The sequence below is a fragment of the Bombus vosnesenskii genome, unplaced genomic scaffold, assembly GCF_011952255.1.
Source record: "Bombus vosnesenskii isolate JDL3184/JDL3185 unplaced genomic scaffold, Bvos_JDL3184-5_v1.1 scf7180000016274, whole genome shotgun sequence".
In the NCBI taxonomy this organism is placed as follows: domain Eukaryota; kingdom Metazoa; phylum Arthropoda; class Insecta; order Hymenoptera; family Apidae; genus Bombus; species Bombus vosnesenskii.
Genome location: NW_022884343.1, coordinates 3,840,798 through 3,857,188, shown reverse-complemented (window position 1 = coordinate 3,857,188; position 16,391 = coordinate 3,840,798). Strand labels below are relative to the sequence as shown.

General features: G+C 34.2%; 1 protein-coding gene across 13 annotated transcripts in view; it reads right to left on the bottom strand.

The window, feature by feature from the left end:
* LOC117242443 (cAMP-specific 3',5'-cyclic phosphodiesterase-like) overlaps positions 1–16,391 on the bottom strand; it is a 350,276-nt gene that overhangs the window by 10,174 nt on the left and 323,711 nt on the right. For 12 of the 13 annotated variants that reach the window (XM_033509124.1, XM_033509125.1, XM_033509121.1 and 9 more), the window contains 2 exons: positions 2,923–3,016; positions 1,784–2,013 (listed from right to left, as the gene is read on the bottom strand). In XM_033509124.1, coding sequence (XP_033365015.1) covers positions 1,784–2,013; positions 2,923–3,016 — 324 coding nt within the window. Of the gene's footprint in view, positions 1–1,783; positions 2,014–2,922; positions 3,017–10,991; positions 11,149–16,391 lie in introns of those variants that run through there. The other variant, XM_033509127.1, reaches the window with a different exon arrangement.

Here is a 16,391-nt window from a genome sequence, read left to right as displayed (position 1 = left end):
CCATGAAACCGGCGAAGCTGAGCGGTATAACAAGCTACGTGATCCGATTTATGGTCTGGAGAATGTAGAGACCGAGACCCGGTGATCGTGTCTTGTGAAAATTTAATTAACGCGGATTCAAAGGCGGTTTCTCTGATCTTGGTCAAGAATTACGAGGTTGTCCCGAGGTTTGGACATACTTCAACAATTGAAATTGTCGAAAAATTTTCCACGACTCGTCAAACGTGCAACAAACTCGTTCTTGAAACGGAAAACTTGTTTCCGTAAAAGGATATCAAACTTTGAAAATCTCTTATCACGATCTTCTTGATTCTCGATTAATTAATGTTAATTTGTTAATTTCGAAATTAAGTTAGGACCGACATTGAAGAAAAATCGATTTCGAGATTAGTTTACAGTTAATTTAGAATAGAAATTAGTTTGGAATAAATTAACGCGGCACTGACAACGGAAGATTAATTTTGAAAAGTGAAACTCGGGAGAAATGTGTTTCTCCTTAAATTATTTTTCTCGGCGAAATAGCTGCCTAACTTTACTTTACAAATGCTTAGCAAGCACTGATACTAATATTTGCGATATTCGATCAAACACTCGGTTTACAGGAAGTTTCTCATGCGACTTCCAACTCCTGCAATTAGACTTTGAAACCGGTTGTGCTAGCGTTTTGCTCGAACGCGACACTTGGACAGGGGACACTGAATCCGTAATCGAGGTCTTCCGGATGAGTAGAAAGTGTAGGGTACCGTTAATTAATTTCGCTTTCGCGACTCTTGTTTCGCGTTCTGGGAACCACTTATGCAATTCTACCTGAATCATATCGGCCGAGTGGTTACTCAACAGTACAGATAGTTATCAATGACTTGGATGATTCATTGGACAAGTGCAAACGTGAGGAGATTACCAGGAAATTCTGAGATCTTGTCTCATCGATTGCCATCTCGCACGATCAATTAAAATAAAAGCGTTTGCTTTTCTCGATAGCTGCGATTTTTCCATTATTGCGAATATCATAAGGCATATTTCACGGTAACCGATAACACGGCGTTCCCTTCATTTTCTAGTTGCGATTTTTATAGTTAACTAGTTGGCCTACGGTGGTCAACTTGCAAGAAAAATAACGCAAGAAACGTATAACAGAAGAGATAACTTTCCTTTACTGAACAAATTTTTCCAAGAGCTTGGAGAAAAGCTGAACGAGATGAAATTAAAAAAATACTTCGTAACTCGTTACTTGTACACAATACGGATCCTGTATCATAATATTGTGATCTCTATTTTGCAAATCCATGGAACAACTCTTACAGTGTACAATTATCGATTAGCAGCAAGCCATAGTTCCACTTTAAATTAATAATTACTTTGCAGGAAACTTCCTCGCTACATATTAATTATACTACTCGATGTTAAAAAAGTCGTTGAAAAACATTGCGAAACAACGACAACAAATAAAATATACTCGGTAGAAATAAAGCCATCTTTCCTTCTAAATTCGCATCTTCGAACTAAATGTTGCCAATTTCAGATCATCGAGGAGCGATAAAATAAATAGTTTAACAATTAATATTTTTAGAAATAAATAGTTGAAAATCGAACGTTTTCCCGTGGGATACGGAAAGATTTTAAAAAGAACGACGCCAAGTACGCGAAAACATCGTAGATTTTAGCTAATCTTTCTGCAGATTAATTCTAAACGAGTGAATTTGATTTTGAACGAGCGAACTCTCGGTTATTTGCTGGTTCGTCGGGATACGCGTAATTGTAAAACAAGACAGAACTCTCTTACCTCGCCAAGTTCTTCTTCGTGAGGTGTCTCGACACCATGAAGCGGCACACGTTCCCCGGTGAAGCTGTTCGTGTGTGTGAGGGGTCGTTTTACGCCGCTTATGTGTGACATGGAAGCTGGGCCTTTTTGCACGCGGTCCTTTTTCTTCGCCTCCTTCTTATCTGCACTTCCGGTAGCTAAGGAGTCCTCGTCGGTCGGTAGAGACGGTATATCTACATCTTGTTGTTTATCTGTTATAACATTTTATTGTTGTAACAATGATATGGGATAACGTGGTAAGAATATATGAACACTTGAGATCAAGAAAAAAAGAAAATGGTATAGAGAGATAAATAGTATACAGAAATTTGTTGGCGTTTTATCAGATTTGTTAAAGTTTAAAGCGACGTTTGTTTGATTCGCATTGCAAGATTTTTCATTATTCGATTTATACGCTTTGGAAGATGCGGTGGTTCTGCTTGGATCTGATTTGAGCTGCTGCCTTCTATTGCTATGATTCGGTTCGATTTGATTCTATTTGGTCGAAGGACTTGGTTTAATCTGATTTTGATAACTTGGTTCAATTTAGTTGGCAGAAGTTTCCGGTGGTTTGGAAAGTTGTGTGAGAAATAGGAAGAGTCTTTGATACGAAGCAACACGTAATTCTTAATCCTGAGAAACTATCGTAAGTTAAAAAAATGACTAGCATTTTACAATTTGCCAATTAATTCGTAAATAGAGCTGGATTTTCTAAATTGCGACGAGAAAGGGTGTAAGTCGCGTTTGCATCGACGTATAAGGCAGTTTGAGTAATTAAAAATTCTGATTCCTCGTTTGACGAGCAAGCAGAGACAAAGAGAGCGTTAACGGGATGAATGATCGTGAAACATGCGCGCGTTTACGGTGTTTCAAGGGCTCTTAATGCGTAAGAGCCTACGTTGCTCTCATTGTCCCTGGTAAATCTGCTCCTGGCGTCGACCTCGATAAAATCGCGAATTATCTTTTTCTTATAGTCTCACGACCGTTTCGTATTTCGTTGCAGACAAAGAATACAATTCCTTCCACCTCTTTCAATCATCGTAAAGAGTCTCGTCAAAGATGTAAGTTTATGAAAATGAAGTCACGAGCTTTGCAAAGGTGTATTTTAACTTTCAACTTACCGAGGAAGGTGTTGCAGATATATTCTGATATCTGGTTACCGGATTTGGACGATTCTGAGAAGTGTGACAGTTCCTTGTTTAACATTCGTTTAAACTGTAATCAGAAAAATATACTGATATTTAGTCGGCTGCCCTTTTTACCAAATAATTCTTCGATGCAATATTTATTACATTATTTATATGGTTATTTCATCAAATTTTTCATCGATTTGTTAATACAAAACCGTCGCAAATTTTCCTGGTTAAACAGAATTCAGAGAAATGTAAAATTCATGATAAAGGGAACATTTGAAATTCAGGACGATTCGCACAAATTGAACATTCACAGCAATTTTGTAACGACGTGTGTTAAAGAATAAATTGTTCCTTGATTTCCTCTAAAATCCTCTTAAATTAAATTGCCTCTAAAAAGACACTTGACGTTAAAATATTCCGAGGATTGTGTACATTTCTTTTTTGCATAATATCCACGTTTTACATTATATATCCCTTCCATACGATTTTCACAATCCGATCCTCGATTTCCGTCCATTTGTCCAGAAAATCATAAATTTTCGCCGATAAGCCAAAGAAAGTCCCTCGCAACGTAGAAAAAGCGTAGCCGATCGGAAATTAATGGAACAAAGTCGACGAAAACGAGAACCCAATCGACATCCTCCATCCCGATTGCCTGAAACTATCCCTTATCTCGCGGAATTTATAATATTTGCGTGTCTCGAATGAAATTTCCACACAGATAAGCGACGTGTGCATGTACCACCCTATGGTAGAATCGGTTGCTAACGACACAGCATTCTCAAAAAGATGAGTTGCATCGTTGTTTGTGTCATGACGTACGTTATCAGTTCGTCTGAGCTTTATTGCGACTCTTTATTCTCATCCATTTGAATGATTACGACGAGTATTCTTGTTGATGCAAATGTGACGAAGAATGGAGAGATAGGTGGACTGACCTGTTATCGAGTCGTCTGTTTCGAGAAACAAGATGCACCTTGGAAGGATTTGTACGATTTTGTTTGCTAACTTTTCCAGCTATCGCGTGCTCGTCGTGTGATAGCGTGATCGGTGAATGAGTTTCTTTGCGAGAAGAGATATCGTAAGGGAATGTTGTTTTCAGAGGATATTTCAGCCTTCTGAAGATTTATATAGAGATAAGTATAACATATTTTTTATGGCACTGCATGTAATATATTGTGCGTTCATTAAGCGAAAGCTTGTTTCGGAGTTGGAGGAGTTTAAGTCGGTTTGATTGGATTTGAAAGAACTTGTTTGGAGTTTCTTTCATAAATTTCGACATCACTATAACGCGTGCTTTTTTTAATTTCTTCATTTGAAACAGAGTTTTTGCATAAACTTTAATACGAATAATTGTCTTTTGGTTTGAAGAAGTTTGATTAGGTTTGAAGGAACTTTCTCATCGTTCCAATATCTGTCATTCGAAGATTTTGATTTAATTTGATGTATGAGGATCTTTTTCGTTTGAATTGGCTCGACTTAGTTCGATTTTATTGTCGGGACATAGTTGGATTTGATCTGGAGCAATTTCGCTTTGTTTTGATTCGGTGAAGTTCATTCGATTTGCTTTCAATTTTTTTTTTTTTTTTACAATGTTCGATTTAATCTTTCAATTTTAATTAATGGTAAAGCTAGTAATTCTAAATTTCGAGAACTTAATTTCCTATAATCTCTGAAAAAACTGAACTAATCGATGGAAGGAAACGTCCTCAGAAGTTAATTAGGTCACTGAGCATTAACTACGCACAATAAATTATCGAACGACCTTTCTCTCATACTTGGCTGCCTGTGTATCCATCACAAAAAAGCACACATCTGTTAATACCGGTTTCCAAAAAGAAGACGACTGTTCCTCGTTCATCAACGTCACCGTAATAATCATAAATAAACTAGGCTGAAATGCCAGAAAGAAAGAAATATCACAGAACTATGGAACTTAACGAATCTTAATTCCATTAATTAGCAATACAATTACATCGAATATACCAAGAAGAATAATATCACGAATATCTCGATCGAAGACAAAAGAAATATCAATTTAAACATACCACTGTTTAGTTTTACAAAGATAAGCTAATCGCATAACGTATTATGCAATTAATAATAATTATAACGTTTAGTTAAATCGTTGGTTAAATCACAGATAAGATTATCGATTATCGTTGCTGCGATTAATCTCGCGCGGATAATTTCTTGGCCATATGTCGGGCTCTGTGATTGCCCGATAAAGTTCATAATCGAGTTCATCGATTCGCGATATCCGTTGACAAGCTACGTCACCGATATATTATCGTGTGAATTTTTCGAAACTTCACGATAATTTATTTCCCATTTATTTGCTCTAAACGCTGGCCGTGTCATTTGTTTTTGTCGTTATGTAATGTTGAGATAGGTGAGGAATGAGTAGCGGTTGAATATTTCAGGTTCAGTGTAAAGAAAATTGGATTGCAAACGATCCACGTTTAGGCTAAAAAGTAGTATATATGTAGTATTTTCAGTACTCCTTCGTTTCTGTCTCAAAGTTAATATTTACAAAATAAAGATTTAAAGCATTCCTTTAATTTTATTTATTTTTTTAATTGTTAATATTTATTGAATATGTAGACTCTATTTTTCAAATATAGAACTATAGAAGGAGCTGTGAAAACACTCTGTTTCTAACTATAGCGTTTCATAAATACTGGAACCAGGGAACATATTTAGCTGTATGCTCATAAATACTTAATTAAAATAGTCAGGCTAAATATGTTCATCTTATAAGAGATGTATCTAAAAATATTTGAAAAATATTATAATGTATATTCCAAAATATAAATAAAAGATCTACGATATATTTAATCAGTGACATAATTTCTGAATGAAATCTGTTCTCAGGGATAATTGTTTAGTTAAATCGCAAGACGTTAAAACGCCTATTTATCGTGGCGTATTACAACTGTGGCTATGTTATTGCTGCTTCTTCAATTTTCCTGGTAAACTCCTACAGGGGATTTCTTATCTTTCAGGTGACAACACTTTACCCTATCTAAAATCGAACGATGAGTAAGGATCGGAAATTTCTAAGATTGAATCATTGGAAAAGTACTAAGCCGTTCAATTTACGAGAAACTTAGTCTAATAATTATCTTTATCGTGCGTCAATGAAGATTTAAGAGAAGACAGCGGTCTTTTTTTTTTTTTTTTAGCTACGATGGATATCCCGAGTGAAGTATAAAATGTGAGAGATTCGTGTGATTTCTCTGCAATTGATTATAAATTGTTAAGTTCATAACGCGGCTAAATTGCGTGAAATTGTACGATTAATTAAATTTTTCTAATAAAATCTTGTTCTAATTCTATGATATCATTTCACGAACGATTTGTAGAATTAATAAGAACAAAAATATCACGCAATATCGATGCAAGATTTGCGCCACTTCTCGATCTATTTATAAAAAATAATCACGATACATGGACTTAATATTAATGCCAAGAAGATAATCGATTCTCACATAAGAATTTAAGGCATTTTTGGCAATCTATGATAATTAAATCTAGACAATACGATATAAATAATAAATGAGCTTAAATGATCGAGCACTCGAGTGCACATGATGAGCACAAGATCGATCTCGAAATATATTCCCTCGAATGATCAAAAATAGAATATTTCTATTTGAAGTATAGCGTTAAAGTTTTATCCCGTAAAAATTCTTTCATTTATCTGACACTTGACTAGCTAAAAGAATATTTCAGCTACAAAAACAAGGATTATTAAAAGTATTAATGTATCAAGAAAGCAGCGTTGAGAAATTGTTGAATCTTAGGTATTATTGCAAAATAAAAATAAATATGAATTCATCATATTTGGATTCCAAAGAAGCATTCTTCTTTTATTATTTATTAGCTACTTATGAAGTATTAAAAATTAATTAAATGTTCTGATTACACGACCCGTGACACATCTATCTTAAATATCCTGTAAGTCGATTGATAACACTTATCAGTCATGTTCTTAAACGTTTCCTTTCTTTTCTTTCTTTTTTTTTTTTTTGAATTTTTCTTTCTCCAGATATGCCAAGAAGATCAATTTTGGCAAAAGTTTTGTCAAGTAGATCACTCGATCCTCATTTCGTTTCTATAAAATATGTTCCATAAAAATAAACTTTCTTCTTGAAACTTGTCGAAGTGGTCACCACTACTAAGAAAACTCTACATCTGGTCTTTTTAGTTTTCTCAAGCACCGAAGCCATCGACAGCGTACAGACAAAAGACTGCGACGAAGACAGACCATAAACAGTAGACAAGGGACGTTGGCTTCGGGGTTTTCAGTTATTGGGTAACACAGCTAGCTCTTACTTATAATTACGCTTCTATTTAAATATATCGTCTACCTTACAATTTATCCACGAGTTCCTCTGTTTATCGAATAACCTCAACAAAACTGACTTCTCTAAAAATTTATATGTAATTCCACTTGATGAATGTTCCTAACGAAACTAACCTGCTCAACATTGTATTTTTCGATAAAACGATAATATCCCATATTCGCCTGAAAATAATCCAAAGCTTTTTACAAAATCTCAACTAAAACCAACTAGCACCGCTCTACAAAATTCCTCCTGATAGAACAAAGACACGAAGCTTCAAAAAAGGAGAAACAAAGCGATCTTAGTCCGAATCGATCGATCATCTCCTCGTGACCACGTTATTTTTATATCTTGAATTTTATATTTTATATCTTGAAATCTGTCTGGAGAGCGCCGATTTCCTTGCTTTATACTCCAATCAAAAGTCATTCTCTCCTGCGACCCTCGTTTCGTAGAAAAATTACGAGTTAGGGCGATAATGTTCGAACGGCCGATAAAATAATAGCCGAGATAGTCTAATCCATTGCGATGTATTTTTGTAAATACTGGCATAAGACAGATAAAACGCTGACTGATACCTATCTGGTTGGAAAACAAGATTCAACCAGCACGTAAATGTAGATAAATCGATTGACTCTGGGGCTTCGCAGAAAGTTTGATCGACCATGTGACTCGTTCCATTGAAAGGAATACGATTGTCGATATTTTACTACCGATTCGAGAATACGTGGTCGCTTCATCGTTTCATTTGCCCGGCTCCCTTTGTACGCAAATTTCTGACGTCAAGCGGAAGATCGTTATTCATCGTTTTTCGGATCCTTCGTTGAAAAATGATCGCTTCATTCAGACATTCCTTTTCCCAGTATCGAGTCTATATACTTTTGTTCGAGAGCTTTTTTATTAAATGCGCAGCATATGTGATGGCACAATGGACATTTAAAACAGGGACTATTGGATCCCATTAAGCGGCGCTTTGAAACTCCTAACTATTCGTTTTAATTATTACATTCATTAATTGTAAATGCGTTATTACAGTTTTACAGTAAAATTCAAATACTTTTCCAGGTGATACGATTGGAATTTTCTTACTTCTTTATATATTACCTCAACGTTAGCTTTGGATGTTAATCTTTGCAAGAAAAGTTGGTTTCGTTTGACAGTCTTATTGAAAGAGAATTATTGAAAATAAAAAAGTAACGGGAACGTTTATGCCAATAGTTTCTTAGAACATTTTTCTACGTTTCTATATTTAGTACATTTACATTTAGTACATTACAGTTAGGATACTTATTACTTTATCAAGTCCCTAAATCTTGGAAGTCTAATTGGAACTTTCTAAAACATTATCAGCAGTTAAGGCAGAGCTTTTGGCAGAGAATGATAAGATCTCGTAATTAGACGTACGAAGAAGAGGGTAGAGCATGAATTGCTCGGGGTTAGAAGTCGCTGAAGAGGCGACGACGTCGATGGATCGACGTTTTTCTCGCCACCTTGCCCTGGTTCCGCGGCATTGAAGAGCCTTGAGACTCATCCAGATATCGATCGTTAAAACGAGACGTTAATCCCCGCGCATCGACATATGCCACGAGGTTCGAGATTTCGGAGATTCCTAAATCCACACAGTGGCGTGATACTCTCTGTATCGCGAGTATTAATCCCCATACTGATTCTTAATTCTGGAAATTTCCACAAAACAGCCATGGAATATTCTTCGTAGAAAATAACATAGAAAGTACTTTCCTTTCTAATATTTTTCAGTCGAGTCGAAACTTTATCGTGAATTTATCAAAGGATGATTTTAAACCAAAATTTCTCATTCCAATAAAAAATTTCTAATTTTTCCACCGAGAAGTAAATACCCGTATGCTTTCAATAAATAATAAATACTGTAACACCATCGATGAATGTTGTAAAATTTGTGTTGAATCAACAATTAGTCGTTTCGATTTACTATACGTATACTCGTTGTCATATGTATAATAACAATAAAACATACCTAATATGGATAATAGGAAGCATATCCCTATTTGTAAATAGCGATATAGATTATATGCGTTTATAATAAATTTATTTTACTAAAATAAACATACTTTTCGTTAATGTACTTGCCCGTATTAAAATTCTTTAGAGAAATTTCAATTACGTCTACGAAGGGTTTGATCACGTACGACCAACAACACGTTGGCCAATAAAAGAGTCGATACCAGTGTACCAGCGTGCCGTACGAATACGAATTAAATCGAGAGAAAAATTGTATTTTATGGAGAATTATTCCCTCAATGGGAATTTATCATCCTTTCGTGATTAAATTTATATTTACAAACTTTTTATAAACTTTAAAGCCAAATTCGTTTTTTTATTAATGCATGTATATATTTATATCAATGATAATCGTAATTGTTCTTATACGAGAATTAAATGATGTATCTAATATATCATTTTATCTAGAAATTAAAGTTGACCGACGCTCGTGGAATCAAAGTCCCACCGAAACAAGGTTTCGTACTCAGAAGTGCTCATTCTTTTAGAAAGTGAACCTAATTGACTGTGATATACCTACAGCTCTTTGATCTCATCGATCAAAATCAGACAAAAGTTGCTACTATAACGAGCTGCTACTATATCTACGAATTATTGTCGAATAAGAACCTCGGCGTGATAAATTCTTTTTCTTTTCATCTGTCAGATATGATTTAAAGATAGTCAAAGAACGAACGTAATTGTAGAAGAATGAATGTAATTCGAACAATATCGAGATGATAAATCACGTTTCAGTTTGAGTTGCCAAATATTTATGAACGATTGTTCATGAAATTGTTTGAACACTTAATTATCAGTATTATAATTACTGCTAGTCATAGCTGTGCATTGAGAAAAAACTGATTATTTAAACTTTAAGTTTGTTATTTATCGTAGAATGGTCGAAAATAATTAGAAATTATATCAAAATATTACAAATTGTTATCTCGCGAGTGCTTCGAATTACCTAGAATTTTCATTTCATCAATTGTTACAGAAGTTTCACAAAATGAACGAAAAACGAGTGAAATCTTTAATTAAATTATCATGTAATGGATATGAAAAGTCTGCTTAAACTTACAACCAAAAATGTTTATCTTATCGCAATATAATTGATGCGATAATACAAAACCTTCAACAACAGTCTAATCGTTAAATCATCTTTCGGTAAACATGTTCAATTAAGAGTGATCTAAAGACTTTACACCTCGAATCTTCATTTTATTGTCTCTTACGGAATATCAGTGATAAATCATTTGAAATATTCATAATTTCAATCGAGTCATTTTCATAACAATATCAGACACTCAAGCTAAACTCCAAATTTCCAAATTTTCTGTGATACGATTTTATTATAGCAAAAACAAAGATCTATAGTAAAATACTACAATATGACGCTACAATAATAGAAAATATATATCAAATTCGATCTTGGACCAAACACTCACTTTCTCTCTTCTCTCGTTGTGTCTAAGCTATAGGTCTGTTAGGTGAGCTTTACCGAAGAGTCCATACTAGCAGATATTAAATTCAACAATTTTATAATAAGATTCTACCATAAGATTGTACAACTACTTAAAATACCATAATTTTCGTGGCCAATTAAAAATCCTGTTTAATTTCTAGCAAATTATTTCCATAGTTATATTGCTGACTCTGCTTAAATTTTCCAAAATATTAAATTACCTGAACGGCTATGATGCTAGCCATGGCTGTGAGATCTGCCAGAGCCCTCAGGTAATTAAAATACCTGACGTACTCGTCCACGTTTCCAACTGCAAACTCAGTGTTCGTCTGTTGAACCATCTTCTTTCTTATAGCTTCTACCTTCTCTGACAACGATTTACCTAACTCGATACGATCTGCCTAACCGAAATTCAGGTACTCTAATACTTCTTTGGTTGTCTCGTGAACGATCCTTTCACTTTCTTCTCTTCTTTATTCTTCTTACGAAAGTATCACACTTTCTATAATACTTCTTTCACCAATTTTTACACTACAAAGTCTTCTTGTTCAACGAACAATTATTTCAAAATACGTTTAATTAAAACAGTCTTTAAATGTCTTGAAAACAGCACCAGACAAAAGTTAGTCACAAGACAAAGTTCAACCTCGTCGATCACGATTATCCTACGCACTTTTCGATAAGGTTTTATAGAGACGCACGATCTTCTTTCAACGAGACTTTAAATTAAACTGAAACTACCTGCAAAGGTTCCTCGCAAGCGAAGGTCTAGTTCGACGAGTCACGAATCCCCAAATTTCCAAGGAAATCTGTTAGAGCAATTTTCCACAGGCCAAAGTTCAATTTGGTCGATCACAACCAACTGTTGTACGCACTTGCGGACGAATTTTCTTCGAAGCAGCGTTTCACAAGACAAAATTCAGCCTGCTCAGTCACCTTCTTTCCAATCTTTCTACGAAACTTGTCAAAGTTCTATTTAAAATTGTCTTTCACCAAAACTTTAGTCAGAATAAGCACGTGCTTCCGTCGATAGCGTGGAAATTATGTTTCACGAAATTTGCCAGAAATATTCACGATCTTTTATGGATAACGCGAACTGTCACGACTAGCACGTGTTCTATGTTCGAACGTAAGGAATACAGAATAGCGTTTCGATTACACTGCGCCTCGGAGCACGTTTACGAGTAGCGTGAACGTTGCTCGACTGCAAAGCGTGGTCTACGTGCCTGATTCCTGGCTGCCAGCTATTTATCTGGGCCAAAGTTCTGCGTTTGTTGCGCGCCATAGTGGGGAGAAACACGACCTGTGAATCGCTCCGACGGAAGTTGCGAGTTATAGCCGAAGTTTGGCGAGAGGAATGCTTAGATTCTGTGTATTATGAGTAGACTGTGAGTTGTTATGCCGGCTCGTATTTTTATGATCAATTTTCGTGGCCATTTTTAGTTTCCATCTTTCAAAGATTAAGTCTTAACGAAACATCGAATGAGTTTGGATCGAATTAAACAGAATTTGTACAATATAAAAGTAAATTATACGAGATAAATTATAGCTTTGTAACGAACGAAAGAAGAAGACTTTGTAATATAAAGATTGCTAATAGAAGATGCCTAATTATTATGAATCGTGATCAGAGAAAAGGGTTTTATCATACAGATTGTCTTGCACAATAATTTACGTACTACTCTCTGACTCACCAAAGTATTCGTGCATTTGCAGAAGCTTTTTACGAATATACTATGCGTCATACATTTTGAAATTTTATTAGCCTTATCATCCGAGAGACACCGTTGTTGCTAATAATATTGATAAACTCGAAGATTTTAAGCAACCAATGTGACGAATAGACCGGGGATTTTCATGCGCATTTGTAGGAAATACGAAAATGCTAAGTTTCACGGAACGCACGTGACGTGAAAAACTATGTGAAATATTTATTCGTACGATACCTGGCGCTATAAAATTGAAAAAAAAAAAAACATAAATTTTCACGAAAATCCGGAATTTCGCGATGATTTATAAAAAGAAACCATGTAATACGATTCTTACAAGTAAGTGGATTGTAACGAAACAGTATTATTGGGGAAATTTGTTAATATAATGAATGTAACGACGAGCAGTTAACAGTTAATGATTCATCTAATTATATTACTTATGAGTCACAACTAATGACTAAGAAGAAAATGTAACTGTTTTCGATATGTAAATTATCTACTGTACTAATTTGTGTTCTATTAAAATCGAATTGTGCGTGAAGCGTTGTAATCGAGCTTGAAGGATCACGAGGCACCGTTAAGTAGTCGAACGTACCTTCTATAAAACGCATGAACTGGGGCGCACTTTATTGGCTGAATTTGGACATCTACCAAGTACTTAATTCTTGTAAAAGCTTTAAACCGTTTCGTTTAACGGTTATTTATTTCTTTCTCTCTATACAGAAATTACAGATATTTTACGTAGCAACTTTACCTCGAAATGTTCCAGTAACTTTTTATTTTCTGCAGAATTTATAGAAAATTCGAATTATACACCATTGTCTTTCTTCTTTCATTTCTAACGAATAACAAGTCTTGTTACGAGACGTAAATGTACTATAAAAGTATTTAAACAAACAAGTTTTTTCATTTGATTGTTTGTTCTGACTAAATTGTGTAATGTATGAAAAATATCCTGCGAAAGTCGTATAAAGGAATTCCAGAAATCGAGGACGTCGTAGTTTCAATTGTAAGAGGGTGCAGGTCAACTCGGTAATTAGTTGAATAAACAGCACCCTATATTTGGGAACATTACGATGTTCCTAAACCAATAACTAAAATAACAGCAACGCTATAAATCAAATGATAGCCCCAGGTACCAAGTCGTAGCCAAGGAAACGATTTTTCGAAATCGCCTTGAAATATTCATAAATATGTAATAATCCCAAGAAACATTAATTTACATTTTTATATATATTTCTATAAAAAGTATCACTTTTACCGATCGTAGAAGTTATAACTCTTGTATAATGCTATTTTACGATATAAAAAGATTGTTTTCTCCTTTATCTATTTATTTGAATTCGGATCGATCTCAAAGTTATTAGCGTCTCAGACTGTACAACGATGTTTACAGTTCTCGAAGAAGCTTAAAATTATTGTATATTCTATATATCTTATAATACTGTATGATATGTATGATAATATAATAAATTCTAGTTGAAGTCTCGATAACGGTACTCGATTTCTTGGAACGTGTTGCTTTTTTCAAAAGAATCAAAAAACTCGTAAGTTGCGTTACACGATGCAGACACTAGGAATATTTTATTTTATTTTGTTTCAAGCACAGTATATAGCAATGCAGCAGCTGTTACAAAACACCGAAGCATCGATCGTGATATGTTAATTCGTGTTTATTCAGTTACGTCCAGCTGTACAACATTTTCAATCCTGATTTTCGAAAAAAATCCTGTCAGAATTCAAAGTTGATAATCTACTTGATTTTTTAATTTCAAACATATATTTATATAAATTTGAGTAAATTTCAAATTTGTGGAAGAAATATATAAAATTCGAGCGAGACAGTTTTCAGCTGTGTTTATGCAAATGAGTGCGTCTAATCTCTTGAATAAAATAGAAGTAGTGGTTGGACGTATTTGCAGTATAACCTAATGGGACCATAAATTTGAAGTATTTATTGAGAGAAATTAAAATATAAGCACCGTTTACATAGGAGAAATTTTGTATTCGTAATGTCGAACTGCAAATAAGAAATCTTACCGACCGGAACGACGAGTTTCTTTTTAGATTTAAAAAATAGGAATTCTGATGTATATTTCTATCTACGAATTCTTCGAATTTTGTTCTACTCGTTTGCAAAAACTGTGAATTTTTCGCGATTTAAAAACAAATCTGAAAATCACTATGTGATAAGTCGTCAAAAGATATTAAAAAGAAGAATCGAAAATTCCAAAGAAAACGATATTCAATTTTCCAATATTTACATAATTTCAACGAGAACGACAATCTTTACAAATTAGAAAATATAATTTCCGACTATTCTTGTCACAAAAATAGTGACGCTGTAATAAAATTACGATTCTTTTTCCCAAAGCGTCTAACAATAAGAAAATTTGACAACTTATTATTCTCTGTCGTTTTATTCTTGCGATCAAAAATCATATGACAGAAACTCATGTGACTCAATAACTTGGCAAATGTCTTTTTAAACCTACCAAGAAGTACTCGATTTTCAACGACAGCGTCCTCACGTCTAATATTAGTAATAGCTCGAAGAACGGATAATAATAGTAAAGATGAGGCAAACGCTTCTCTTGTGCATATTTTCGGCTATTGTTCTCAGCATAGGAGAATCTGTGTGCTTACAATTGGATTTAAGGGAATCCCGTTAAATCATATCTGATACCTCGAAACATCCTTTTTATTAGGAATTCAACGTGTTCAAACAACTGCTGTCGTAAATATACCCTACAGAAATATCCTCTTTTTTCTATGTTTCATAGAAATGAAATTTTACGAAAATTCCCATACAAGTGAATACAGTTGTATACAATTATATTATTGAATACAATAGAATCAATACAATTGTATTTAATAATAATAATAATAAATTTATTTGTATTTTAGCTGTATAACATATTACCAGCAGATTGCTAGATTCTTATTTCTCATTTCTTACGTTATACTATATTATCATATTCGACTCTTAATTACTATGTTATGTTGCTATTTTTATTTTTTAAAATATAGATTGACTCTTTCTATCGATTAGTACCTATCTCTTATATTTCTATATAAAGACAAATTCTTTAAAAAGTAGAGTTTGTACTTGTTGATTAATAAAATTATCTACAAGTTACATGTACTAACTTGCTCTGTATTAATTGTAACAAAACACGATAGTATTATACACAAATCAGAAAATTCATCTTATGATTCCTTAAATTGAAAAATGACATTTTTATGAGAAATATCTTTTCCTATACCTACGATATTAGCATGATATTCTTTTAACTAGAAATGGACTTCTACAATTTTAATATGAAATCGAATTTCGATTTGAAATGGACTATGACCGCTTCTTCGCTTGAATCCGATTGCTCTCTACTCAGGCGTTTTACGTTACAACTCACTGTCTTTCTTTCTTCTCGCGTAGTCTTCTCAACGAAAAAAGCACGTTCGAACGTTGACTCAGGCAGCGAAATTTATATTCGAATTCGAGCGAAGCGATAGCGATTCCATAAACCGGGTGACCACTTTTCCTGGCCACTGATATCATCGCTACGAATCTACCCAAGATCCACAAACAGTCAAATTTGTTTGTCCACTGCGCTGCTAATTCGAGGTGAGTCAACCGAAGATTTCAGCGAAAAGGATCGCCTATTTTGAACCAGCAAATTCGATCAACTTATCGTTTTGAGACACTCGTAAATTCGTGGGTGTGTTTCTTCTTTCCTGATTAGGAAACGAGCAATCGAGGAACAAGGCATCGAGATGAGTCTGTTTCTGGTTCTCTCAGAGTGCTGATAATATTTTTATTTCTATTGGAAATAATATTTTTAACATAATTATTACATCGTACAATTAGAAATGAAAACGGTAAAAAGTGTAACTTTTTTCAGAGTAAGG